The 27,038-nt window shown below is 42.8% G+C and overlaps 1 protein-coding gene across 2 annotated transcripts; it reads right to left on the bottom strand.

Moving 5' to 3' along the window:
• Window positions 1-4,025: 4,025 nt before the first annotated feature.
• On the bottom strand, window positions 4,026-26,763 carry LOC134631857 (zinc finger protein 516-like). 2 transcript variants are annotated; one of them, XM_065471538.1, is made up of 5 exons: window positions 26,529-26,763; window positions 25,738-25,929; window positions 15,711-17,538; window positions 9,822-10,763; window positions 4,026-4,445 (listed from the first exon to the last, which is right to left on the bottom strand). In XM_065471538.1, exons 3-5 carry the CDS (start codon window positions 17,338-17,340, stop codon window positions 4,210-4,212), a joined length of 2,808 nt encoding a protein of 935 aa, XP_065327610.1. In that variant the 5' UTR covers window positions 17,341-17,538; window positions 25,738-25,929; window positions 26,529-26,763; the 3' UTR covers window positions 4,026-4,209. The 2 variants fall into 2 exon arrangements, with proteins under 2 accessions (XP_065327610.1, XP_065327609.1); XM_065471537.1 differs by lacking the exon at window positions 25,738-25,929.
• Window positions 26,764-27,038: the final 275 nt, after the last annotated feature.

Consider the following 27,038-nt stretch of genomic DNA (forward strand, 5'->3'; position numbering starts at 1 on the left):
CAGGGAGCCTCGCTTGGGTGTCATCAAATCGGATAAATAAATAAATAAATAAGCTCATTTCAGTTTTTAGTTCATCAGGAAACCGTGTATAGGTTCCATTGGCCATTATATACCGACTCATGTAGAGAAAAAGAAAATCGTTATGCGGGTGTCTATCCATCTGAAGATCGTTAGCATGAGCAAATCCGAGAATCACTGTTTTAAAGATGTACTATTCAAGGAAGTTGTGTAGGGCACCGAATAAAATGATGATAATCATTTCCACTGAATAACTCAAGTGAGAATCACAGCTTGTCTATTGTCGCTTTGCGGTGCGTGGTTTGTCAAATGCGTTTCAATTATAGCCTTTAACTTGAGGCACTATCACATCCCCATGAAGTGATTTTAATGGAGTTTGGTGCAATTGTTTGTTATGCGAGACAGGTCTTTTCAGCAGAAAGTGAAGAAAAAAAGTGAAAGAGAAAGAGAGAGAGGAGGCTTGAAACTCAAATCAGCTTTCGGTGATAACGCCACACAAACTGCCGAGCAGAGGAGCACCTATGGACTCAGATCGAGTCACTTCATGTCACTAGTATTTAACTGTACGCATGTACTGAGAAAGCTTTACTCTCCTGCATGTAAGCCTAAAATCCAAAACACGGGTGCTGGCATCTGATTTGCCAGATACAGCATTCTTGCTGTCTCCAGCACCCCCAATCAGTCTGTCCTGTCCCACTTTTTCTTCCCCCTCCTTCCTCCCCATCTTTTTTTCTCCCTCCCTGATACAGTATAACAGCCTCCTCTCCATTCTGTCTCTAAAGCTCCTGGATCCTCAAAGCACAGGTGCAGGACTGCCGGGCTACAGCCCACAGGCCCTGGATGCTGAAACAGGAGAGGCAAGCCGGCACACATGCAGAATTACAACGCCTCCATTTCTCACACTGACATAATCCCCATGTTTTATTTGTCCCCTTGTAATTCTTTTTATATCTTGGGCTTATGTTCTTTGGCATCCATTCAATCCCAGCCTCGGGACACAGGGCTCTACCAGGCCCATATGTGTGCCTTGCTCCACTTAACGCATATTAGTTCCTTTGTAACTGTGACTAAACTGGCATGTCTCAGCTGGGAGATGTGCCGGCTTTGACTGACAGTCCATGTCTGGAGCCTGTACTTTGAGTCTCACGCAGACTTGTCAAACACGGGCTCTGTCAAAGCATCCTTCACTCTGCTGTCAAGCACAGGAACCATGGAGAGCTGCAGAAGGTTTGCAGCTCCAACCGCAGATCTCTGATTTACCTTATATTCTATATATGTGCATCTCTATGTGTGTGTGTGTGAGGGAACTAGAGAATGAACAGACTTCTCAGTGTTTTATTAGAGCTAAATTTTAGAAGCGTGTTGTTGGCATGTTCCCTCTTTCCCTTGGTAGGAAAAATCTGAGGGGGAAAAGCTAAGTGAAACATTTTTCATGCTCGCATTTTGGCAAGATTGCCTGAGAAGGAAAAAAAAGGAGCGAGACGTGTATACCCCAATCAGATCAGTCACTAAAATTACATCTAGAAAGCTTTTCCAATAACAGCTTGATATTAGGACTTCAGCGTGGTGTTGATGTATGTTATCAGTGGAGAAAATCTGTTAAGTCTGTGCCATGTGATGCCAACAGTCTTAAATATTGTTTTCACAACTGTGCAAGCTAATTACCTTTAATTTTTCATCTGTGCTCCAAGGGTTGTAAGAGATTGTGATTAGTGATTCATTACTTCTCATTACCTGGCCTGTCAAACTGTTTCCTTTACTTATTCAAGCTGATTAGCTGTACATGGCCCGCCTCTCTCAATGAGGCTGAGAAAGAGACCTCAAATATGATCTGCAGATCGGCAACAGTAACTAGTAGCAATAAAAGGATGGATAATAATGAGGACATGAGCAGAAATTAAAGGAAGACGAGAAGAACAGGAAATGTTGGTGATCGTTTTCATTGTGGGAAAAGAGAAGAAGAAGAAAAAACAAAACAGCTGTTAGATGTGTTTAACCCCGTTTAACATGTTTAAATGTTGCACTTTCAGACCAAAACACTTGGCGTAAAAATGGCTTGATTCCGACTTCAGGTTGTAAAGATAAACCCCGCGTCGACAGTCAGTGGGATGACATCTCTTCCTTTTCTCCAGAGAACGGTTATTTATAGGCGTCAGAGAATGAGGATTGATTTACTGCACGTAAACAGGATGTCATTCTCAGCAAAAGGTCAAGGTGAGCCAAAGCTTAGGCAAATAAAAATACAAGAATTTGGCATCTCTGTATTCTACTTGTCTGTCAAGCCAATCATATGCACACAGCCTTCTCAGATCAAGTGACAGCAGGGTCTAAAATTGAGTCCAAATGTAAATCAGCACTAAAAAAAAATACGCAGGCCTTCCTAAGCACAAAAATCCTGAGCGTGCTAGTGACAACGGTAGTGTGACATTAACTAAAACATTCATCACCATTAAGAGTAATTAACAAACTTCTTCAGCATTAATTAAAGTCCCTGCTTTAAGGGAAACTGTGCCTAATTAGGAGCTTTGACAGGATGAGGCTTTAGGGATGAACCATATCCAGAGGGCTGTTGGAGGGGCACAAGCTAGTGAATTTTCTAGAGTTTTCCTCCTCTTGTCACAAAACTCTGTGCCCTTGGTCAACTCAAAAGATGGTCTGGTCTAGTTTGGCACAGCCCTGAAAAAATATTGACAGGTATGACAGGCCTCCGATTAGCCAGTCAGCTGGAGGCCCAGACCTTGTCACCTGTCAGGTAGAGACATGAAGGGTGAATGAGCAGAGGAGGTGGAGGAGGATGGTGCAGAGACAAACTTGGAGAAAAAATAACTGGTGACATTCAGAGTTAACTGGGTACACACACGTGCGAGAGGCAGCTGTGAAAAAACCAAACAACACATGTATATGGAGCCCGAGTCACCTGCAGAAGTGTTTGTGAAGCACTCCATTACAAAAACCAGAGGGTTTGAGGATGACAAATGTGTACCCAAAGAATCTGTGATTGGATCGGGGATTAAGGGGCTGCCATGTCTCTGATGGGAAACAGGCAGGAGACAGACAGACAGAGAGTGGAAGAAAGAGAAGGAGATGGAAGGAAAAGAAGGGTGGAAGGAGGACAGTAAACGAATGTCAGACTGCCCAGGCAGGGAGACAGAGTGGCAGAGTGGGTGGGCTTTGACAGACACATCTCACACAGGCTGACAGCTCCGTCAATAGCCCCAGGATGGCCGCCCTGATTGACAGCTAGCAGGTGGCGCATGAATGGAGTTGTCAGGCCGACTGTCAGTCAAAGTCACATCGCTGTGGCTACGAGGCCCCGGCTGAACAGGCACACAGCTGCCCAAGGTGATCTCTGGGTATACAGACGGGCTTTTGGCACGGGAGGCTGAGGCAGCTCAGATCACGCTAAAATCACCATACATGGCCATAGCAGCACACAATAGCTCAGTTGATTGTGCCTGTGTTCCACTAGTGGATAGATCTGGTATATACACACATGATTGGTTTGACTGAATTGAAAAAAGTAGGGGGGGGGGAAATCATTTGAATGTACTATCGATGAATCTCTGCAGTTTTTCCATTTCTTTGGTTCCCCTTAATTGAGCATTGTTCCAGCACGAGGGCATGAAGCATAGGAGTTAATGGGCAATAATTATATGTGAGAGAGGCTTTCTCCCTGGAGTGGAATCCAGAACAAATGGAAGCTCCGATGTGCAACATTCTACTTCATTACATCTGCCGCGATTAAAGCCTGAACATCTGGCACCATATCCTGACAGATAGACAAGACTTCTGGACTGGAAGGGAAATCGAGCGATATTTACAAAAATGTAACACAGGGTATTTACTGGATGAAAGAACAAGTGCTTTGGGCAGGCACGGTACACTCTCCCTATCAGACAAGTGCTGGACTGATAGATGCATGTAAACACAAGTAAATCGTTTGGACACTTTAGACAAAATGAACGACACTAAGTACCCCAGCTACACATTCACATCACAATGGACTTTATTATTATAGGCAGCTTCTTTTGCTACAGATAAATACATACTGTGGCTCTTCAAGTAAACACTGGAATGTACATCAAGGTTGGCTGTTAACTTCTTTTTAACAATCTCCATCATCCTAATCCTTTTGAGGTGAAGCTAAAACAATAACCATAACTGTCTGTATGTGCTGTTAATACGATAACATCAAGTCCCGCAGAGGGATGTCACGCCGATCTGGTCTCTCTCTGGCGCATGGTTGTCTCCCGTGATGCTCAGAGGCAGTCTGGAGGGCATCTGGGGTGTGTGCGAACGTCGAAGGCGGCGGTCAGGGTAGAGACTGTTGTCGAACGGCTTACGGTGCACACAAAGGACGTGAGTCTTCAGGTTGCCCTTCTGGGAGGCGCTGTAGGGGCAGTAACGGCACTGGAAAGGCTTCCGAGCTGGAAACGAATACACGGGAATGGGGTGGCGGTTAATGTTTGCAACAAGTAAATAATCACAATCCCACCGGGCAGTTTTTGAGATTATAATGCATCAGGTTTGTGCATGCTGAACACAACACACTCAGCCAATAAAACCAAAGAAAAACAAGTTCCCTGACAAAAAATAAAAACCCTCACTGTCTGACGCAGAATAAACCTCTACTTTAGAAAAAACAGAATAATACTGATTTCTGTGAAGAATGCATGTGGTATGTTTTTAGTTCTGGATAGCAAACATTAGTCTTGGCAGGTCATTTTTCCAGTGCTCTACAACAGATGTGGCCAGGTGAGATGTGAGAGAAATGTTAATATTTGTTATTGTGCACTGAAGCTGCTGTAGGCTTGCAGATTGTTGATTTTCTGATCACTTTGGCACTTAGCCTTCATCCTGTGACACCTAATGGGCTGACGAGTTTTTCTAAAGAGGCATGCAAGTTCTTGCTCATTATTACACACTTCCTGCTCACAACTCACACATGCACGCGCACACACACACACACACACAAATAAATAAACACGCACACAAGTGTTGAGCTGAGGAATGACAGATGTCTGCAGCTGGGAGGCAAGGCATGCCAAAACTTCCTGTCTGTCCACCTCCTTAGTGCCCGCTGCATAGTTTCTCCATAAACAATGTGAACATACATGACCCAGCACACAATGTACCCTTAAGATACAAACAACAAAGCTTAACACTAGTAGCTTCCAGATGTTTATCTAACCTCAATAAAAAATCAGTATGATACCAAAGCCTTCGGGCTTGCTAAGATCAAAGCAAAAGTGACTCATTTACCTCTCTACCTAGACAGCCATGTGTCCTTGTTCACCGCTGTGCTATTTTTGAGATGTTACCTCATATAATGACTTTCTCTTTTCCCCTCTGTCTAACACTTCAATGTGTTTTTCTGTGATTCATGGTTACAGTAAACCATTATGTGCTGATGTCATTTGACATCACTTCCCAAAAAGTGAGGGCTGTCTCAGCCTTTTCACCCCGCCCTCGCCTCTTCCACTCTATCATGCTCCTCATCAGAGCTGAGACAGCTGTACACAGCTCAACGCTCGCTTTCACATCTACATAAAAAAGGTGTTTTTTGGAGGGAAAAGTGGGAAAACTCACAGAAGGTGTGAGCAATAAAAGGTAATGCTCCATCTGTTGCTGTATAATAACCTGATGGCCGTAAAGGACACACACACACACACACACACACATTTACAAACTAGGCCTGACACATCTGAATATCATCAGGATAGCACAGAAGGGTCTGTGTGTGTCTGTGTTTGTGTGTGTATGAGAGACAGAGAGCTGGAATGAACAACAGTAAAGATAAGCTTTGTCAGACCCAGGTAGAGTGCAGTTTGTGGCGCATCTTAAACTCTGCCTGCCTCACTTAAGCTTCCCTGGCTTCAGCCTGACGTGGAAAGACAGGAGAGGAGGTTGGATGCATAAAAATAAACACTCCTTGTTAAAACTTTAATGTCATTTTTCTGACTTCCACTTCCTCAAATTTCACACGTTCCCTTGTAACTTGATAAACTTGACAGATTTTCCTCAATCTTATCAAATCCTTGTAAATGCACTCAGGCGCTGTGAACAATTCTGTAGCCTATTACACTTTCATAAAGTCGGTTAATAATAAGCCAAAAGGTCTTGGGCCTACATTAGTCGCTCGGTGCCCAGCGTGTCTCCCCCTTCTCTGCCTCTGTTGCCTTGCTTTCTGTCCCTCCTCGTCTCCCTCAGTCTGCCGTTCATTTAGTCCTCCCACCAGAGGAGAGGGGAGGTCCAACAGAGGGCAACCTCCAAATAAGTTCCATTAATCACAGGCCAGAGTCTAATGTAACTAATATTTTACAATTAGAGGAGACAGCAGTGGGCTCTTAGCCATCCATCTCGCCGCCATATGATCCTCCATTCACAGGCTGCTCAAGCCACAGCTTCAGACCAGCCATTCACTCAAAGAAATACACTCACACACACGCGCACACACGCACTCACACACACACACACGTACCCCTATACATATATAACAATGCATGAAGAGACTCAACAGGAAATGAGAAGGGTGGGATTGTGTGGCGTTGAAAGAAAGAGTGGAACTCTGCCAGTAGTACAAAAACAGAGTGATTACTGACTTTGAATCTGCATAACGTTGACACTGAACTTAAAGGATAATCTCAGTTTCTTGCAACTTATTTTCACAGTTGCGGCCAAAGGAACAGGACAATACGCACAATCTTTCATGAATAAGTCAGATTATAAACAAACCAACAGTTTAAGCACATATTCAAAATGACTTTATTCAAAAGATAAACTGAAAGTGAGTGAACTTAAAATCACAGCACAAAAAGAAAAAAATCTGTGCGCACATAAATAACCTGTCACAAGTATGTTCGGTTAGAGATGAACCAGAAGGCAAGTCTAGAATTTCTTCGAATGGATGTGTTGCACCTCACATTTTATATTTCAAAGAAAAGGGGAAAACTTGGGAATTTGTTTAAAAGTTCATCACCCGACTCTGGCGTGTATTCCCAAATTTCTGCATGTTGAATGAGCCTTTTACTAATTCAAAAATCAAGATATTGCATCCAGAGCCAGCCTTCCTTTTAAAAGGTTAAATATAATCCTTTCATCTAACTCATTTGTTTCCCCTCTTTTCATTCCTTTAACTAGTTATTTTTTAATAGGGCTAAAACCTCTGTGTTTTTGTACAGACTAAAATGTGTCAACCTTGGATCAATTTTTAACAGTAAACTAAGCAAAGTTTTTATATATTCTTTAGTAGATTTTTACTTATTTGAGTCTTTCAGTTGTAATTCTTCTTATCATCATTCTATATATCAAAACAGTACGTTTATATGTGGTTATATTGTCTATTATGGGAAGTATAGTTTTACATATATTTTTGTTTTTGTTGCTATTGGGCAGGGACTAGTACTAGAAAAGCATATCCTGCCTTGCCTTTGCATATTTGCTTGAGGTTGTACACATGTATGTTCACACCTGCATGCATGCAATGATGCGTTTGTGTGTGTGTGTGCAGCGAGAGTGTGTTGTGTGTCACAGGCTGAGATAATGACCATGATGACAGTGGCGGGGCCGACGGGGGCCAGAAGAGCTGAATGGTGACGGATGACACAGGCCTGAGCTCTGATGGCACACAGACAGTGAGTGATGACTGCACATCCTTCCCAGTGCTCCACCCTTCATTATCTCTATGGGGAGAAGCACGGCACAAAGGCAGGCCGCGCTGCCCTCTCGCTGCCCTCAAACGACATCTGCTCATAGAGACAGCCGCACTACCGCTCCTCTTTCACCTCGCTGTCGCTCCATCTATCTCCATCTATGGTGATCTTTCTCGCTCCTTTTCTCTCTCCTTTTCTCCTGCTCTCTGTCACCCTCTCCGCGGAGGGTATACAGAGGTCAGACAATGAGATAATGACTCACCCCTTTCAACCTTTCAAATCAGGGCCTTTTCTTTCTCTCTGTCCTCCATGTTCTTTCATTCTTAATCCTTTCTTTATCGATCTTCTCATATTCACTTGTTCTCATGAGTCTAAGAGGCCTGATCTGACATCACCAAAGGAACAGTTGACATGGTTAACTGGTTAACTCTTTTAAAGTTGCCCCAAGGCATCCATTTTGCAACATGACAGCATTCTCAGAAATAGTTGTCCTAATTGTGCCTCTGAAATATGGATGCATGTCACACTACTTGGGAGTGAGACATTTACTGCAGCCTCAGCTGTTAGAGTGGTAAATGTTGCCATCTAGTGGTTGAGCCCAAGCAGCGCAGAGGTAAGAGAGTGTTTAAAACACAAGGGAGGGCTCAGTGAGACTAATGAGCATGCAGACAGGTTCAACCAGAGGTCACCATCTGGCCAATTACCACTGCTGGCACATTGGAGCCGACCTGAACTGTCATCACAAACACATCACTCCATGTCCAAACTGCCCAGCAATATGTCACCATGCCACTCGACGTGCCATACAGTATGGAGAGGATGGGGTCAACAGAAGACAGCCCCATGACAAAGCCACCTGGTCAGCGCTGCAGACAGGACAGACTGCTGGGCCACCTGCTTAGCTCAGTTTTAGAGGACACTCGATGGACTCTCAATGTCAGCCCCGCATCTCACTGTCCAGTTTGACTGACAGGTGTTTATTGTGCCTTTGACATCAACTTCCTGAGAGAGAAAACGCAGAGGATCAATCTGCAGTGAACAAAAGGCAAGCGATGCTTGAAATAGCTCCTTGCATTGATCCGATTGCTGAAAAGTGCAGGCCACAGTTACGGTATGGCGTGCTGCATGTGAGGGATAAACTGTTTGATGTCATTTTTTCTGCTTTTCCGAGGAAAGTTTTTTTTTTTTAAATCAATGTTTTTTAATCCAAATGGCATTATACATAATAAAAGCAAGAAAGAAACATGAACAGTGTGACGACTATGACAGGAGGTGAAGGGGAGGGGTGCTTCTCGGCATATTATAATAACCATCTGTACAATCAAATAGAAAACTACATCTTGCTGTTAGAATCATAAAGAAAGGGAACAGATGTTAATCCCTAATGGAGTTGACAGGCACTTTCCTGTCTTTCACATGAACATATTGAGTTTCTGAATAAGAGGGGGATCAGAGGGAAGGTGTATCATGTTGCACTCATAATACATGCATATCAAAGACCCCAGCTGTTGGATTCCCTCTCCTGAGAGACAGCATTATTAAATCTGCACTCAGCAAGCATATCACACCAGCACAAGAGCTTAAGCCTCTCCATCAGTGGGCTCCATTGGCTTGGCGATTTGTAACCTATCACACTAGGAGATTATATCACCCTTTAAAGTGTAGGGGTAATCAGTGCCACACACCTGTGTCTTCTTTAGCCCTTATTTGAGATCAGAGATAAGATCTGCAAGAAAAAAACTCAAGTGCTATAAGTATAAGGGAAGTGTGCTGTTCATAATTGGTGTGATTCAGTCACACACTCACACTCGATCTTCACACTTCTGCTGTCAGGTGACGAGGGCTGAGAAACTGCCAAAACTTTTTTTGGTGTTCTGTAGCAGGATCCTCATGCCAGACAATGTATAAAAGTTTGAGCTTGCACTCTAGTTGGCCAGTTATATATAGAGCTTAGTCAAAAAAATAACAATCATGCTCTGTTCCCACTAGCAGCAGTTTATCACATGCACAGAAATAATGTGGTTCAAAGCATAGCTGCTGTTTGACCACTAGGTGGCAATATTTGCCTTCAAATCTGGAGACAGCTCTGGCTACATCTTGATAACAGTGACAGCTGCATTTAGTGTATGTGATATATAAGCTCGTGCTCACCTGATGCAATATCTTTCTCCATGTTCCCCCCACCGTTCAGACCGACTTTGTGGGCGCTAGCAGGTGTGCTGTTGAGGCTCCCCTGGGATCTGAGGAAGGAGAGCAGGCCGCCCTGGTGCTGAAGTGGATCCGACTGTCCTGGAGTTAAGCTCTCCAGAGAGGAAATGGGAGATTCAGCCACAGCTCTGACCCATTGTCCTAGCTTGTCTTGCTTCTTTTCACCAGCACCCTCAAAATCAGCGCTGGCCTGTCCTGGCTCTTTTGACTCGAGGACATTATTTTTCAGTATTTTCCACTTGGCAGCGTTGTCATTTTTGTCCTCCCTCCCTTGGTCAGATTTCTCAAATTCACCTTCACCATCATGAACTGTAGAGCCTGCGTTCTGTGCGTTCATCTCCTCCTTGGCTCCGTGCACCAAGAGGTCAGACTGAAATGTGGGTTTCACACTGAGTTCAGCTGGTGCGTTCGAGTAACTTTGTCGCTGGCGGGTAATGGAGGAGGACAGTCCATTACTAAAAACGCTGGACATCTGTACCAGCACAGCAGGAGACACAGCTGAATGAGATGTGACGGTGTCTGGCCTGACAGACAAATCCAAAGGCTCATACTGGGACTTCCGAGTTTGAGCAGACAAAGAGCCGTCTAGACCCGCATCTCGGTCAGCGAGATCGGACTGCTTGTTAATGAGCAAGGAATTTTCGCTGTGGCTCTCCAGACCGAGGTACGGCCCCGCAGCCGGGCTCCAGTCCTCCCTGGATCTGGGTCGGAGCTTGGAGCTGGGGTTAGGGCTGGAGCTGCTGCTGCTGCTAGGCTGCAGAGGAGAAGAAAGATCCCCGTTGTTCTGCCAGTGTGTGAAGTGGTACTGATCCAGATGGAAGCCGAGGGAGGCTGTCTGTGCAGAGGTGTAGTCATTTGAAGGTGGACACCTGTAGACTTTCTCACCTAACAGCAACAGATGATAACAGCAAAAACATAAGACAAACTTAATCAAATTAGGAAAGCATGTGTATATGAGACATTCTGAGCATTTGGTTCTGAGCATGTACCAACAACAGTTGTCTAAACATGAAAAATGTTGCAATCCCACACCAGGCTGAGTTGAATGATTTAAGTGCTGCCCTGCAGTAAATCAAGCTTGTAATCAGCTTTCAGCTCCAGTGATCCATCATTTTACAGTATGGACGCCACCACCATGTGCAATAAATACACCCAAAGACGTTAACACCAAACAAGATTCTTCCAGAAATAATAAACAGTGAGATTGTAAAGCAACTAGAACAAGGCAGATGTTGCAGACAAGAACCTCATTCCATCAAAACCAGTAAGTGGGTTTCCCAGTCAGAAATAACGAAGTCCAACATGTGAGCAGTTCTGATTAACCACACCATGTACTGTAGCTGAGTTTATTTTTGCTTCACACTTGAAAAATGGTGCGTTGGAAACATAATTCAAACAGTACAAAGTGTATTATTGTGGAGAATGACAAAGGGTGATTTTTCTCCTTTTAGCCAGTGAATAATATCCATCTGGATGCAAGATTTGATCTTGCACACCATAACTTTTAATTAAAGGTAATTTAAATGTCTTCTTCCCTCTGTTTACCTTCAGTTTAATCCTTATAGCTATCACAGAAACACCCTTCAGGGTTAAACACACTCCCTGTGACCATTTTGAGTTAGTGATTGTCTGAGACCTCAGCCTTGCACTGTCTTTAAACAGCCCAGCTGTTTCGCTGCCATTCCAATTACAGTAAAAGTCATCCGATGCCATTAAGCCACAAATATTGGCAGTTTATTGCCCAACACTCTCCTGGCATTTGAAGGTCAGGTCATACATTATACTGTGTCTTTTAGGGATGTGTCTGGGATAGGGAGATAAACCCACCACCATTAATTTAATTCTATGCATATTGATGCCTTATTGTTCTTCTTTAATGGACTAATATCTGAGTTACAACAGTGATTCATCCCCCGCCAGAGAAATATCAATTTCATACACCTCGAGATCTGACCCTGAGGTAATTCTCTGAGGTAAATCTAAATCTAATGATCTGTAGTAGTTACTTTACTTTGTTTCCAACTTTAATAGAAAACCTGCATTATGAGCTGAATCGTAGTAAAGAGAGGGCTGTTTTTTACTATTACAATTTACAAAACCGTAAAATAACACCCACGTATTAATTAAATAGAGCTCCAGCAAATGAAATTGAAAAGTCACAGCTGAAATGGGAAATTTGTGTCCTTGAACTAAAGTCTTCTCCTTTTGTTTGCACTGCACTCTGTTTATATGTGAGCGTGTTCGTATAGAGCATGTTTGATTTAAAGTCTGCGTAAGATTACATGTGTGTGGGGTGTGCAAGAGCGGGAAAGAGACTTCAACAGTGCCACACCCTTGTCTCCAGTAACAGACCAAAAAAAAAGAGAGAAAAAAAAAAGATCCAAACAGCTTAATGGAACTCTTTCAGACACACTATATATCTCAATTATTCTGTGGCTTAAATTACGATGACATTACCGGTCAGCTCCAAATGCAGAAAACACATATATCTGACCTCATCTTTCAGTGCGGACCTTCCTAAACCCATTTGCCAGCCTTCATGAAAGCGGTTAAAAACAACACAAAGACTGAAGACTCTGCCTTTTTTTCTCTTCCTTTGGATGGGTGCCATCTTTGTGATTGCCTGGTTCATGCTAACTTAATCAGTTTAAGATTTACTTACAGTGCAGAGGCGCACATTATGTGAGGGGAGTAATTTTAGAGCTTAGATTTATCAACCAAAACTCCAATTACTGCATCATTACAAACCCCAGCCTCTCTCACCTAACACAGAGCATCTAATGAAGTGATGCGTATGAGTTATCCGCCCTTACTGAATGTGCAAGGCGGAGGAAAAAGGTAAATAAATAAATAAATGCCTCAAGTGAGCCGTGTCTATGGAAAAAGCATGCAGCTGGGCTCGGACGAGTGATTCATTTCATATGGAAATGGGCTTTAAAATTTACGTCCATATATCACCGTCAATGCAATCACGTACTCACACACTATATGCTTACACATGCATTTGGCAGTTATATTGTAGGTATCAAACTCTGTATGCAGCGGGGCTTTGCCTCTTTCTGTATATATGTAATCAAGCAACTGAAATGCAAAACAGAGATACATAGTGGCTGGTTTGGTTTAAGATGAAACAGTGAGAGTGAGAGTCACACACAAGACTGGTGAGAAAAACAGGGGCACCAGATGTTCTTTGATGTTTATAATAGCATATATTATTAATATTAATTAGACCACATAGTCAATGACGCATTTGGGACGTTTCCAAGTCAATTAAGCCAAATGGCATTCAGGAGACGGTGGAACAATATTTCAAGGCAGGTGTTCAGAACTCCCTGGGTAAATCTTTTTATCTGCATGCTAGGAAAACAAGCATTTTGAGCTTAATTTGAGCCTCATATCTGCAATAATAATTAAAAAGAGGATTAAAAGACAGAAGTGAGAGGGAAACGGCAAAGCCAACAGGTAATCAGTTTAGACAAACCAGTCAGACTGACTCTGATCTGTGAATAAGAGCTGAATTAAGCTAGGACAGAGTTAGATAAGGACCTATTTAGTAAAAAGATGCTTTTTTGCTTTCAACAATCACAAAGAATAGACGGATGGAAGTGGAACAGCCAAAGGAAAAGTGATATTCTGCACAGCAGCCTGCTTTATCTGTGTTTCTGGGTAAACCGCTGCTCATATTACCATTCACAGTTTTATAGACGCTTATCACTTCAGGCTCTCTTGGCTGTAACACTTACAGTAAAAGTAGCATAAAAGCAGGGAACACATGTGGGGACAACATCGTTACATGGTGCCTGCTCGCCGACCTTGAGGTTAAGAGTATTGAATGGGACTAATTAATAACTGTCAGCGCATTTTAGCAGTTTGTGTTTTCTTCATTCAGATGTGGGATCTAGCTGGTCCAATGTAGGTCAGAGGCCTGCAGCATGGACCCTTTGTGAGTTTTAAGAAGAGTCGTTATTCTTAATCTCAACTTATAATTAAAGTTAAAGCGCATTTTGAAATCTGTCCTGATTAGATATTGAAAGAAGCAATTCATAACACGCCTCCTATTCAAATCAAAGTCAGATTTCTCATTTACGATGCTGGGTGTTTGTAGTTAAAAATCTAAATCGGGCGCTGTAAGAACCTGTCTCCCACTCTGACAGCCATGACTGTACTATATTTGCCATCCATACTGGGAACATCAATAACTTCATGACCACCATAGGCTGACTATGAATAATGTAGCCTGTAATTCTGGACTAATCAATGTTCCTCAAGCCGAACATCTGGCAGTGGTAATTCTTCCTCAGCATCTCCGCTCTCCTGAATTAGAAAACACTCGCTCTCTCACTCTCTCTGTCTCCGTGTCCAAGCATCAAGACAGACAGACTTGATCAGTTACAACCCCCCACCTCCGAAAAAACTTATCCCTGTTATTAAACCCTCATCAAGTGGTGCGTGTTCTCCATATGTGTAGGATTTACCTATCTGTCCCGCAGCAGACCTGTGTGTTGAGCCAGGGCCAGCAGCGTGTGATTGTGTTAATTAATCTGTCATTGTGAGCACAGGGAGCAGCTGCAGAGGTCTCTGGGATATATTGTCAGAGCTAAACAATGCGGTGCTAAGCCCCCAGAGTGAGTCTACCATTACACAGGACTAAGAACAGAGAGGAGAGGAGGAGAGGGGGAGAGAGAGCCTGCCGGATCCATCATTGACTAAAGCAATGACGCCTGACCTTTACAATGAATTAGTTTCCATGCTTAATATTGACTGAAATTAGAGTCTGATACTGAATGTGCCATCCCAGAACTGTGCACGCTCAAATCCTCAGCTAGCCAACTATCGTAAATGTTTCTGGAAGTGACACCGTATGGTCTCGGAGATAGGGGAGAAGAGGGAAAGTAGAAACAACAGAGCTTGAATATGTTTCTTAAAGAGCAACCAGAGAGGGATTTGGCTGTAGACTGTGAGCATTTACATGTAAATATGCAGATGCCAGTATGTGTGTACAATATGGAAACAAAACATCTAATGAGATTAGACCTGATCCATTTATCTCTGCTCTACGGCCATCATTTAAGAGGATACTGGCCCAAATCCCACAGGAGCGCAGCAGACTTAGATGCACATAAGTAGTTCTCTAACACTGGAAGAAAATAACCGTAAGCATAAGCTGTGAGGAAAGCGAACAAAGTTTGGATTTATCTTTTCTTCTCGTCTCTTAATAACGCCGTTACAGCAGTAATTTAGACTCATGATAACATGTTAGCAGGATGCCATGATAAAGAAGGCATTTACCCATAGAGCCGAATCATCTAAATCACCAGGTGGAACAGAAGACTATCAATAAAAATACCAGGTGGTAGATCAAATCATAAAAATCACTGGGTGGTATATATCAAATCATTAAAAACACCAGATGGCATGCATTAACATCTTGTGCCCCTGTAGGCAAGGGGTGGGGATGTGACGGATATAAAATAGAGGGTACTAATTATCCCTACAATTCACCATGATGCCATTATCTTTAAAAGGAAGACAAAGTCCTTGTGGATGATAATATCTGTAGCTGTGTTGCTGACCTTGTGCTTGCTTCAAATCCACCTACTCTAAGTAGTCGCAAATATGATGACACATGTTTTACATACACTTGATCATTTCTGAAAAAAAGGAAAAAAAATATAATAATAATAAGATGCTTTTATGTCAAATATTTTGAGATTAGTTCACAGATGGAAACATCAAGGACTAATCCCTAATGAATGATTAAAACATTATCTAGAGGCTGAGAAGTACTCCTAATCTTTTACTCTGAAAACTTGTCTTCCTTCACTGAATTACCTGTAGCTGGAGAAGAAGATTGTGGTTGATGGTCCACAGCGCTGCCAGAGTTCCCTGTCTCGGTGATCATCTCTGCTGGCCCATGATGACTCACGCTGCCGGGGCTCCCAGGTCTGCTTATGGCTTTGGTGTCTGGGTCACCGAAGCACAGTTTCCCATCATCTACAGGGAGACATCTCTCTGGCAGATAGGAGGAGCACTGCTGCTGCTGCTGCTGCTGCTGCTGGTCTTTAGGGCTGAACATTTGCTGTTCAATAGGTAACCCTGGTGTTATGATCTGCCAACCCGCATAGCTGCTGCTGTTGGTGAGAGCATCTCTGGCAGCAATTACTTTCTGCAGATATTCCATGCTAGAGGAACTCAGCGGAGGGTGGAGATGATTTAGACCCATCGAAGAAGAGCTCTCTGCATCTGTCACTGCACCAGGCCCTGAGGAAATCATCCGCCCTAACATCTCTCTGACCTTCATGTCAACACCTGCTGCAGCTATCATCTGGTTGTAATCTGGGTGGTCCACTCTCTCAGCTGTAAGGAACCTGTTGTGAATGCGGGAGATGTACTGGGAGTAGAGGTTGCTCTGATGCTCCGATGGCGTCAGGTTACTCATTTCAGCAGAGGAATCGCGCTCGGGTGGGAGATTGGCCTTAGCAGCGAGCTTATTAAGGTGCACCTTCATGTGGTTCTTCAAAAACCAGGGTTCCTTGAAGCGACGGCCACAGATTTGGCAGCAGTGCTCAAAAGAATCCTTGTGTTTCCTCATGTGGCCCTTTAGGAACCAGGCCTGGCTGAAGGTCTGGCCGCACACCTCACAGGGGAATTCACCGACAGGCTTTCCCTGATCACCAGCCCCAATCGTGGGCTTTTGTCCTGAGCCCGAATCGGCTGTGATATGTGTCATTTCAACATGGCTGATGAGCTCCTCCTCGTGTGAGGCAGCAAATTCACACAGAGTACATTTGTAGGGTTTGTGGAGGATTCTGATGTGGCGCTCGAGCTCTTGCTGCTTCCTGAACTTTCCCTTACAGAAAGAGCAGCGGAAGCCAGTGGTTTGGGGCTGGATGGCCTCGTCGTGAATTGTAGTCAACTTGGGAGAGGTGGATCCACATGGCTGGCTGTCTGCTGCGCTAGAGTTGCTTAACAGCTGAGGCTGTGTTGAAAAAGTCTGCGGTAGAGGCTTTTGATGGTGGTTTATATTAGCTGCTTGCGGTTGGCTAACGTGACTAGCTCTCATCTGCCTGTCTCTTAGTATCGCCCTTTCCTCGAGCTCGTGAAGCAACCTGTTCTCCTCCCTAATCCTCCCACGGCCTTTGCCCAGAATGCCTTGCTTGTGTGTGCGGAGGTGTATCTTCAGGTTCCCCTTCTGTGCAGCCCTGTGGTCGCAGTACGGGCACTTGAAAGGCTTCTCACCTGTATGAGTGCGCATGTGAAGGGAAAGGATGCTGTTGAAGCGGAAACGCTTTCCACATAACGGGCAGGGATACTTCCTGTTTTTGCGGTTATCATCTTGGGAAGAATTAACCTGGGAGACAATACTTTGATTGGTGACTCTCAGGAACTGGGAAAGCTCTACTCTCCCATTCATGCTGCTGAGAATTCGTGCATCCATGATTTGATTGGCCAGAAGTGCCATCTGGCTCCTAATTGGGTGGGTGGATGGGGTAATGAAGCTGTCCTTTCAGGGACTGGGTGATGTTACAGTATGGTGGTCAGGGGTGTCTAACTGGGACAGTCTGAAGGTTAGTAAAATGAAGTGTTTGCACTTATTTAGCTGAAACAGGATGTGGATTCATGCTGTTTAGATGACGTGTCTGTTTCCTGTTTGTCTGACCTAAAGAGAAAAACAAAAGGTGCATTAAGTTATTTCAAAGTCTGCTACAGGAAATGTATTATTAAAAAATTACAAAGCAATAAGAAGAGCAACTAAGTAAAGAAAAAACAAAGCTAAATAAATATGGCCATGTGTTGTCAACGAGGTGTAAATCTGTACTTTTGCAACTGCTGTATAATGCCAGTTATGCACCACAAATAGGTCAGGAAATAGTGCAAAGTAGGTTCTGACTCTCCTCATCCTGTCTTAAGTATACCTGTGGTTTTACATTATTGTTGGAGACTGCGAAAATGCTGATTATGTATAACCACAAAGGCTTCCTCAACAAATATCTCATCTTTACTAAAGGGTAAGTTGAAAATCTTTGTCTAGATCTCATTTTGTTAGTGACACACAATACTAAGGCAGCAGAAACATCAAAGCCTGTCTGCTTCTACTTGCCCTTCCTTCGCATTTCACAAATCTTTGAAATGCTTTAAAGAGAAGATTAAAGTAAATAGTTAAGCTTTTTCAGCAGGTCTGCTGCATATTTGAATAAAACCGTTACTAGGATAATTATGTCACAGGAGTACTGAGGAAAATAAACAACTTAATGATGGATGCAAAAATTTAAACTAAAGTTAAAGGAAGCATATCTGAATAAAAAGCCTGCCCTTCCCAGCTCCCTTTTTTATTCGACTGTAGCAGCAAAACAAAGCTTCAAATTCACATCGTGCTACAATGGTAGAGGTCACACAGGCGAGCCCTGCACAGCTCTAGTGCAGCACCAAAGGGCACAGAACAAAGCCTGCACTGTCCACACTGAATTAACACAGGCTTACATCATCCTGGACTGCAACCTCAGTCAGTCACGAAAATGATGTACACAAAACCACACAGATAAAGAGTTGGCAGGCAGGGAGCAACGGTTCGTGTGACTGGCGTGTCCGCTCTAAGATGTAGATTAGAAATCAATGTGACCATTATGGTGCTGACTTAATCATATCTGACAAGAAAAGGTCTGTAAATTATATCTTTATATCATAGATCCACTTTACAGCTCCTGACCCGATATTCCTGAACAGTCTTTCCACAAAAGAAAGCAAATGGGAGGTTAGCCCCACTTCCCACGCATTTTCAAGAATGACCGTCAGTTAGACCGAGCTCGCATTTGCCTTAATTAATGTCATTACTGTGCAGTTGCTTTTATTGTACGGTGTATCCAATATAAAGTCTGCAACCAATCAATAATGATTGATTGAACTTAACTCTAAATAGCTCTGTCTCTGCAGCATCTTCTGAAATCACTTTGACAATGGTTTAGTGCACAAGTGCATGCCTTCTTTCCTAAACACTGCACATGTGTACTAGCTCTGGGTTACATTTAGCCTTTTAAAGAGAGATTGAGCTAAACAAGAGAGCAATAAGAACAATCTGACACGACACAATCTTGCTGTCATACTCCAGCACAGTAAATCACACTTACCTGGGCGCCAAAATGAAAACGCTAACTTTCATGTAAATAACGGCCTTCCAAATCAAATCTGATTATGAGTATAACCCATTACAACATCAACCAAATGTTAGTTGATTAAAAAATAGTCTTAGTCAGCAAAGTTTTGTTTGGTCAGTCACAGAAAACTCCAACAACCACAGGAAGTGGTGACATTGCGTCAGACAGCTAGTCACAGATAGACAATGTCATTTACAAGAGCTGGTGTCTGCATTTGTTACAGTGCACATGTCAGGCAGGCAGGAAATCCAACGTGTGGGCTCATTTTGTGAAGGTAAAGGATGACACCCAAGAGAGTGACAGGCAAACTCTACTGGCAAATATTTTGCCCATCATTCATCCATCTCAAACGTGGCTTATCATCTGAAACGTGTAAGCAGCCACTTAGCATGGCTGTTCATTATTATGCTAGATTGACCTTGAGTTCTCATGTCTTGCAACAAATTTAAAATTAACATAACTTTTGCTGTTGTCACAAACAGGCAGCTTGCCTCCTGTGTGTTCTTGTATCTTTTAAAGCTTTGTTATAATGCTTTTGTATTCTTCTGCAGTGTAAAACAGCAATAACAATGTTACTTTTACATTCCTCCACTCAACTCAAACCATTATCTGGTGCCCCCTAAAATATATATATATATATATATATATATATATATATATATATATATATATATATATATATATATATATATATATATATATATATATATATATATATATATATATATATATATATATATATATATATATATATATATATGTTTAAATAATTAAAATAATATCCTAAATGTGAAATACCTAGTCAGCTACTAGTCAAGGAGAAAGCTCTACCCCTAGTCCACAGCAACTTCGATCATCCATGAAAATGTTGCACATAAAACCACCCGGTTAAAGAGCTGCCTGCAGCCATGGCTGGTGTGAGCAGTGTGTCTGCACTGAGCTCAGATCAATGTAAGGCTACAGGCCTGACCTAATCACATCTGACAGGAAGAAAGTGAGCGAATGATATTAGCATACACTAGATCTACTTCATATTTACTAAAGTGATATTTCTCTGATTAACTGCGCATGGCAACGAGGCAGAAAGCCGTCATCGCTTGTGTGTGCGGACTGGGTTTGGTGGGAATCTGTGGAGATGGGAGCGGGGCCATCAGGTGTTTTCACTGTCAGAGTGGATTAGGCTCTTTTAGTGCAGATTGAGAGAGCGCTTGATTGTTATGAAGCATTGTGTCACAGTAGCGCCTCTTAGGTGTGGACGCACATATACGAACAAGGAGCAGGTGTGATTTAGCACAGGCAATAAAAGGGAAACAAAAATGTGACACATACATTACAACCAGCCAAGGAGGCTGTGCATTCGGGATGATTTTAGATGTGACAATATCAAACACTGTTATATTTACTTTCACTGCTGTCAGGCGAAGGGGATTCTATAAAAGATTTGACCTACAAGAGAGTGGAAACACAATATTTTTACCTTGTAGTGCATTGCCATGTAGGATGGATGGATAGATGCGTAGAGGTCTAGAGTGGTGAAAGTGGAATGAAACACGTAAATGAAAGTTATAGATCAGAAGTGCGTATTACATTTTTCTTTTTAGCAGCGGTTAAAATTAATAAAAATCCATTAATAATTTATGTTGGTTGTTGACTGAAAAATACAATAAATGCACCACAAATGGCTGCAAAAGCCTTCTCCCAACAGCTACAGTAAGCCCTCTAATAAGCAAAGAAAGCTAAAGATCATCTGATGTTAACATGACTGATAACAGCCTTTTCGTGTACGTTGTTTTCAGATGACCAAAAACTGGAAATTCTTGTTTAATTTCAGTATGTATCTATTTACCGTCCCTTGTAATAATGTGTGAAAATCTACATGCAGTGGCTTAGATGTGTTCTGTTTACCCAGGCAGGCTGCAAACAGTTGTACGCATGATACAGTAATAAAAACTCAACTCAATAGTGAACACATGCAGTTAAAAATGAAACGCATATGTAATTATAGAGTTGGATGCAGATACTCATGCCTCATATGAGCAAATAAGCATGCAGTCTGACATTTAATATGTCTGTTGATGTCCCAGATTCTTTGTAAAATGGTTCAGCCTACTTCAAAATTCCTGGAATTCCTGACTTCCCAGGCTGCAGCAGGCAACTGTTTATCACACATGAGCTTATGTAAAGACAGTGAAAGCCCCATGCTATGCTTTATGTCCCCTGTATCTCACTTCATCCACGTGCCCACCCACCAAATCAGCCAGGCAACACTCCTGTGGACTGCAATGTCAGGGGATGAACAGCATGCTCAAGGAAGAGGGCAGTGGTAACACAGCTGCCCACCATGACCCATACAAAAGATAGCACACATATACTTTCTGACAGCCAGATTAATGAAACCCTATAGGAGCTCCTCTGTAGGCCCCCCAAAAGCCTGACGGAGACAGAATAGTCTAACCAGCACCATTCATTACTGCAGGAGTACAGAGCACAGAAAGAGCACACACAGCACTGACAAACTAGCTCCTTGTGAGTAATAGCTAAAGAACTCATAAAAGAATACATACACATTTGTTGCGGGTGTTGTAAATCTATGCCACTCCTTCTACCACTATCAAAAAAAACCCCAAAAACTGTCTTGTGCCCCTTTAAAATAAACCTGGCATGCAAGTGATACAGCAGTGATGAACAGTTATGTGAGAATCGGCTATTTCAGGTGGCTTTCGATTAATTTTGTTTGTCTCAGTCAGTAATGCAGATTAGCGGCCTTGAATGCGCTGCAAAGGGAAAATAAGTTCCTCTGGCAACATACTAAAAGCCACAGGGTATAGCACCTGGAACTCAGACTGAAAACAGCAGGTTTGCTTAGAGGCAACCAGCTGTGTGAGTACCTGTATGAGTTGGTGGTGTCTAAGTCTTTTCAGATGACAAATGGTTCCAATCCGCGTGCAAGGATAAGACATGAAGAGTGAAAGTGTCCATAGGTACTCTGGTGAATACGAGCAGTATCATAACCATATTGTGGTGTGTGTGTGTGTGTGTGTGTGTGTGTGTGTGTGTGTGTGTGTGTGTGTGTGTGTGTGTGTGTGTGTGTGTGTGTGTGTGTGTTGTAAATAAATTCTGGATTCGTGAAATTCCTTCGTTGTTTTCATTAGCTCTCACACACTTCGGAGTGAGGAAATATAAACTTCACTCTTCTTTGTCAGGCATTTGCAAACACACCCATTTTCACATGCTCTCTCTGTCTCTATCTTTCCATAACACACACACACACACACACACACACGGAGGCACATGCATATAGAATGTATTTAAGATCACTAATGTGTAAACAGTTGCTCTTGTTTGCACAGACCACCTGTTCTTTCTGGACACAAACAAAGCTTTGGCGTACGATGGGGTGTGTTAACAGTGTGGGGTGAGTAGGGGATGCCTCACAGAAGAGAAGCCTATCCACATGGTGTAGGCTGCATCAGATGGTTGGGCCCTGCATGACAGCAGTCAGCTCCAACATAACTCGCACAGATCTCAAAGAACACAGCTTCTTCAGTCTGCAACAGACTGACATGTTTTGCTTTCTCGACAACTTCCCCGGGCGGATGCAAACTCTTGCTCGCTATAACGTTTAAGTTAGCAGCCCTCCTAACTGTGAAAGGATCAATTTGTTTTTGCACTGCATTTGTCTTTCACATTGGCCAATATTTGCAAAAGTGAAAGGAAGACACGAAAAAAACTAGATGTGTCTATTTTCAGTCGCGAAAAAAAAGCACTTGAAGGCACTAAAACAAAAGTCATTAAACGAGTCATCACAAAATCACAGCAGGAGTCTGGTAATGCCACTTACAGTATCTCATTAAGCTATGGCATCCACAGGAAAAAAAAAACTGACAAACAAAGAGCATAATCCAAGGCACATTAGCTGGGCTGATAATTCAATGAACTCTCATTTGGCAGCCATCTTGCCCTTGTGATGGTCTTTTTTCAGCCGCAGAGGCAGAGCACAGACCCCTCATGAAGTTCCTGTCTCTCTCTCTCTCTCTCTCTCTCTCCTTCTTCCTCTCCCCATCAATCTATCTATCTCACACATACTGTATATCCCTCCTCCTGCTCTTCCTCCCTTTCTCTCACTCTCTCTCACATGCTCTCTAAAACAACAAAACATCCACCATTAGACAACGGGGTACCAGCGTAATTAGAAAATGACTTCCTTTGCAATCCTAGCTAAGTAGTTTACACACTGTAATTACAGGGACAAAATCATCTTTTCATCATTTCACTGATTGAGCTCATCAACCCAGTGGGATCCCAGGACTGTGCTCAGGCAACATCTGGGCTAAGAGAATTAGCCCTTAGTTTAGCAGGCCTTACACAGTGGCAAGCAACGCAGCATGACCACCGGACATGGTCATGGCACACATCTCTAATTGGGACTGTATTTTTTTTTCTTTTTGATAACGCTGAATTAGGCCTTATCAAACAGTCATCATCCAGAGGAACGTTCAAAAGGTATCCACTTAAACACAACAGGGGACATTAGGGAAGAGGAGCGCAAGCAACGCAAAGGATCATCTCGATTTTTCCCACACTTCCCAAAATGCCTTATCAAACTTTTACTCCCCTGCAACAAACTCCTGTAGTTGTTAACTGAAGCACTGAAGATCGACCTTGGTGCACAACAACGTGTCTTTTCGCGGAGAGCTCTGTTTACTCTAATTCTGTGTGTAACTCGAGCCTTGACTTTCTAACAAACACATGCAGTTCCTGGAGTTGAAGGTGAAGTGCTTTCGTTCGTCTCTGTCCTGTGGAAGGGCTCTGCCTCTGTGTGTTGGCAACAGAGGCAAGTGTTTAATGTGGCAGCTGTTAGCCTCGTGGATTTTCACTAATCACTCTCTCCTGATTACTCTGATGAGTGTATGATGCTCTTAAATAATCAACCCGCAATGAAAAAAAAAGAAAAATAATTATCATCATCTCCCTAAGTAGTGCAGCTGCACCCGCCTGCAATAATTACAACTAGAACAGGGCGCCTTCTCTCGTCACTTACAACCACTTATTATTAGAGATAACGCTAATTGGTGCAGTGGTGGGCGACAATTCTTCATGGGGTTCATCATAAAAAGCCAAACCTTGAAAGTTATGGCACATTAGAGGTCTTAAAGCCAAGGTACGGTATTAAACACTGCATGCTGAGACACGCCGATAATCTGAGCCAGGGGAGTAGTAGACGTCCTATCACTAGCCCCCTGGTTGCCTCACTACCTTGCCCTCACTCCACCCTTCCCCCACTCGTGGTATCAGCCTGGCAGACACAATTAACATTTTCATAAAAACAATTCCCTGCCTCCAATAGTCCAATGTAATTTGTTTTCCATCTCTGTTCATTAATCATTGTTTAAATCGGTGAGCCATCCCCTCCACTCTGCCATCTGCACTCAGCTGTGTTACAGATATGACACCTTCCCCCTTAATGGGAGCTGACAGCCAAGAGAGGAGGCCTGTGGAAAATAGCTTCCTGCATGTGCACTTCCACCTCACATACTGCCAGCAGGTGAGAGAGGGGTATTTAATGGGTTCTGATTAATCTCAAAGGCAAACAATATTACACTACAACATTATACAGCATGCAAACAGCATGCAACCCCTACATTATGTGCAAGTATGGAACAGCAGTATAGAAAGTGCGAAAAGCAACAGTGGATGGAATAACTAGAGCGAAACTCACACAGACATGCTTTACAACAATGGCAGAGCATTCCACATTTTGTCAAAGTTTTTTTGTTTTTTCTCCTCTTGTTAAATTAGTGCAACGTTCCTACAATATGCTATTGTTTTCCTGGAATTGGGAGCAAGGTTATTAATTATTCACTGTTGTGTTCTCATATGAGGGGGCTATGCTTTTCACTGTATTGCCTCATAGCTCAAATACTTAAGGCCATAGTACTCGGGCAAATTTCATGAGGCAACATCACAGAGATATTATCACAGTGCAGACACTTAGCAGATTCAAAGTTTCCTGAAGAGTTTGAATGACTGGAAAGGTTCTGATACTATTTCAAAGTTCTACGATTTCCACACAATGCATCAGGAAAGACAAAATAAATTACTTTTGCATTGCTTTGTCTCCATACTCAAAGTGATTTTAAGCCAAAGTCTAAATAGCTTAGGCATTTTGGGGGGGAGAAAATCCTACTCAGTGTGGTGGTAAGAAGGTGCCAAAAAGTTCATCTGGCCTGTTGATTTCAGCATGGATTACAGATATTCAAATCATGTGCCTCATGTTCAAACAAGTGCTTCTATCAGGGGAGAAAGTTGCCAAGCAGAGCTTTGTCATGTAAGCTGCATGAATTTACCGCAGCATAATGAGAAAACGGCTGTGGCGCTAAATTTAATACAGTTTCATCCACTCACCCTCCCTCTCTCTAATTTCTTCTCAGTCATAATGATAATAATTTTTGATACCCCTCTGGTGTCAGTGCAACTTATAGTTTACCTTTTTTTTGTGGTGCCACCTGAATATGCACTGGCCCAATTTTTCATCAGGAACTGTGTCACAGCTCACGCACACTCTCAGTTATAAAACGCTTTAGACAAGCACCCCAACTATTTTTCAGGGTGTTTCTAACAAGGAGAGCAGCAGCAGTATTAGTAAATGATGTGTATATTCAAAGCTGAATATTTCATGTTGATTGATTGTACTGACTGCCACCCACCTGCTCCTCCTCCTGTCCCACCGGAGCTGGCATGAGGAGAATTCAGTAATTGAGAAGAGCAGAGCATGGTCTCTCTTTGCTCACATATGACAGATGGGGCATCATCGCTTCAAAGGAGAGCATTTGGAAACAGGAGGAAGGAGAAGGGCGGGGGCAGAGGGTGAGGGTGGCTTTGAAAGTAGCTGTGCCACTCTGTACAGGTGATAGTTAAGAAAAAAAAGGTTACAAAACCTAAAACGTGGGCTTTTAATGCTGCTAGAGGTGTCAAAACTACAACTTTAAAACTGTGAATTATTTTAGGCTCCTGCTTGTCTTTAACAAGCAAACTGGGGATTGTAATGCACAGCCACCTTGCGTCATTCTTATTCATAACTACACAACTTATAGTATAAAAACCCTCATTTTTTATGTTTATAAATCATAATTTTACATTATGTGAAAGAAAAAACCTGTATGCAATAATATGATATAATTGAAGGTTGCAGTGAAATATGACAGAATATGATGCTCGTGGTCTAACTGTATACTAATTATATGCTCAATAAACACCAGAGAAATACACAGATTTGGTATTTTTTGCATTCTATTGGATGACTCTCGACTAATTTTTACGATGAGCTGTAGAAAATTCCTTAGTCACCTTTCAGCCCTCGCCATTACTTCCTTTTTAACAAGAAAGAAAACCAACAGTGGCATCCCTGGGAAACGCGTGTCCATCAGAATCCGACTCGTCAGAAACTTTTCACAAATAACTTGGGTAAATCTTTAAGAGTCGCAGTGATTTCTCTTACCTGGCCAGTTCGAAGAGGCGCGGAGGACACGATGTGACAGCTGGAGTTCAGTGGAGAGTGATGTTGAACTGGATGACTGACTGCTGACTGACGGACTGTACGCTTCACACGCTTTATCATAAACGCCCAGCACACAGTAGCGCACTGATTTCCTCCTTTAACTACCTTTTCCTCCTCGGTCTAAAAAAAAGCGTTTACACGGTTTAGCCAGACGAAGCCAGCAACGCGCTTTGCTCTGTAGTATTTCCAGTTGAAGAAAGAGGTAATGAAATCTTATAAAAAATTACTCGGGATACTTCGACATGTCCCGAAGCCGTATGTCTCCCTCATCTGGCCGCTGGTATGTAAGTGTAACAGACTGGTACCGTGCGTAAAATGTGCACCAGCGTCTCCAGAACGCAGACTTTAGGAATCAATCCTTTTCCCCCCTGATATGCATGCTTGTAGAAGTATTATGTTATATCATGCATGTCACATTAGTCCCGGGGATTACCTGCAAGAGTGGTGCTT

Source organism: Pelmatolapia mariae, linkage group LG7 (genome assembly GCF_036321145.2).
Source record: "Pelmatolapia mariae isolate MD_Pm_ZW linkage group LG7, Pm_UMD_F_2, whole genome shotgun sequence".
NCBI classification, from domain to species: Eukaryota; Metazoa; Chordata; class Actinopteri; order Cichliformes; family Cichlidae; genus Pelmatolapia; species Pelmatolapia mariae.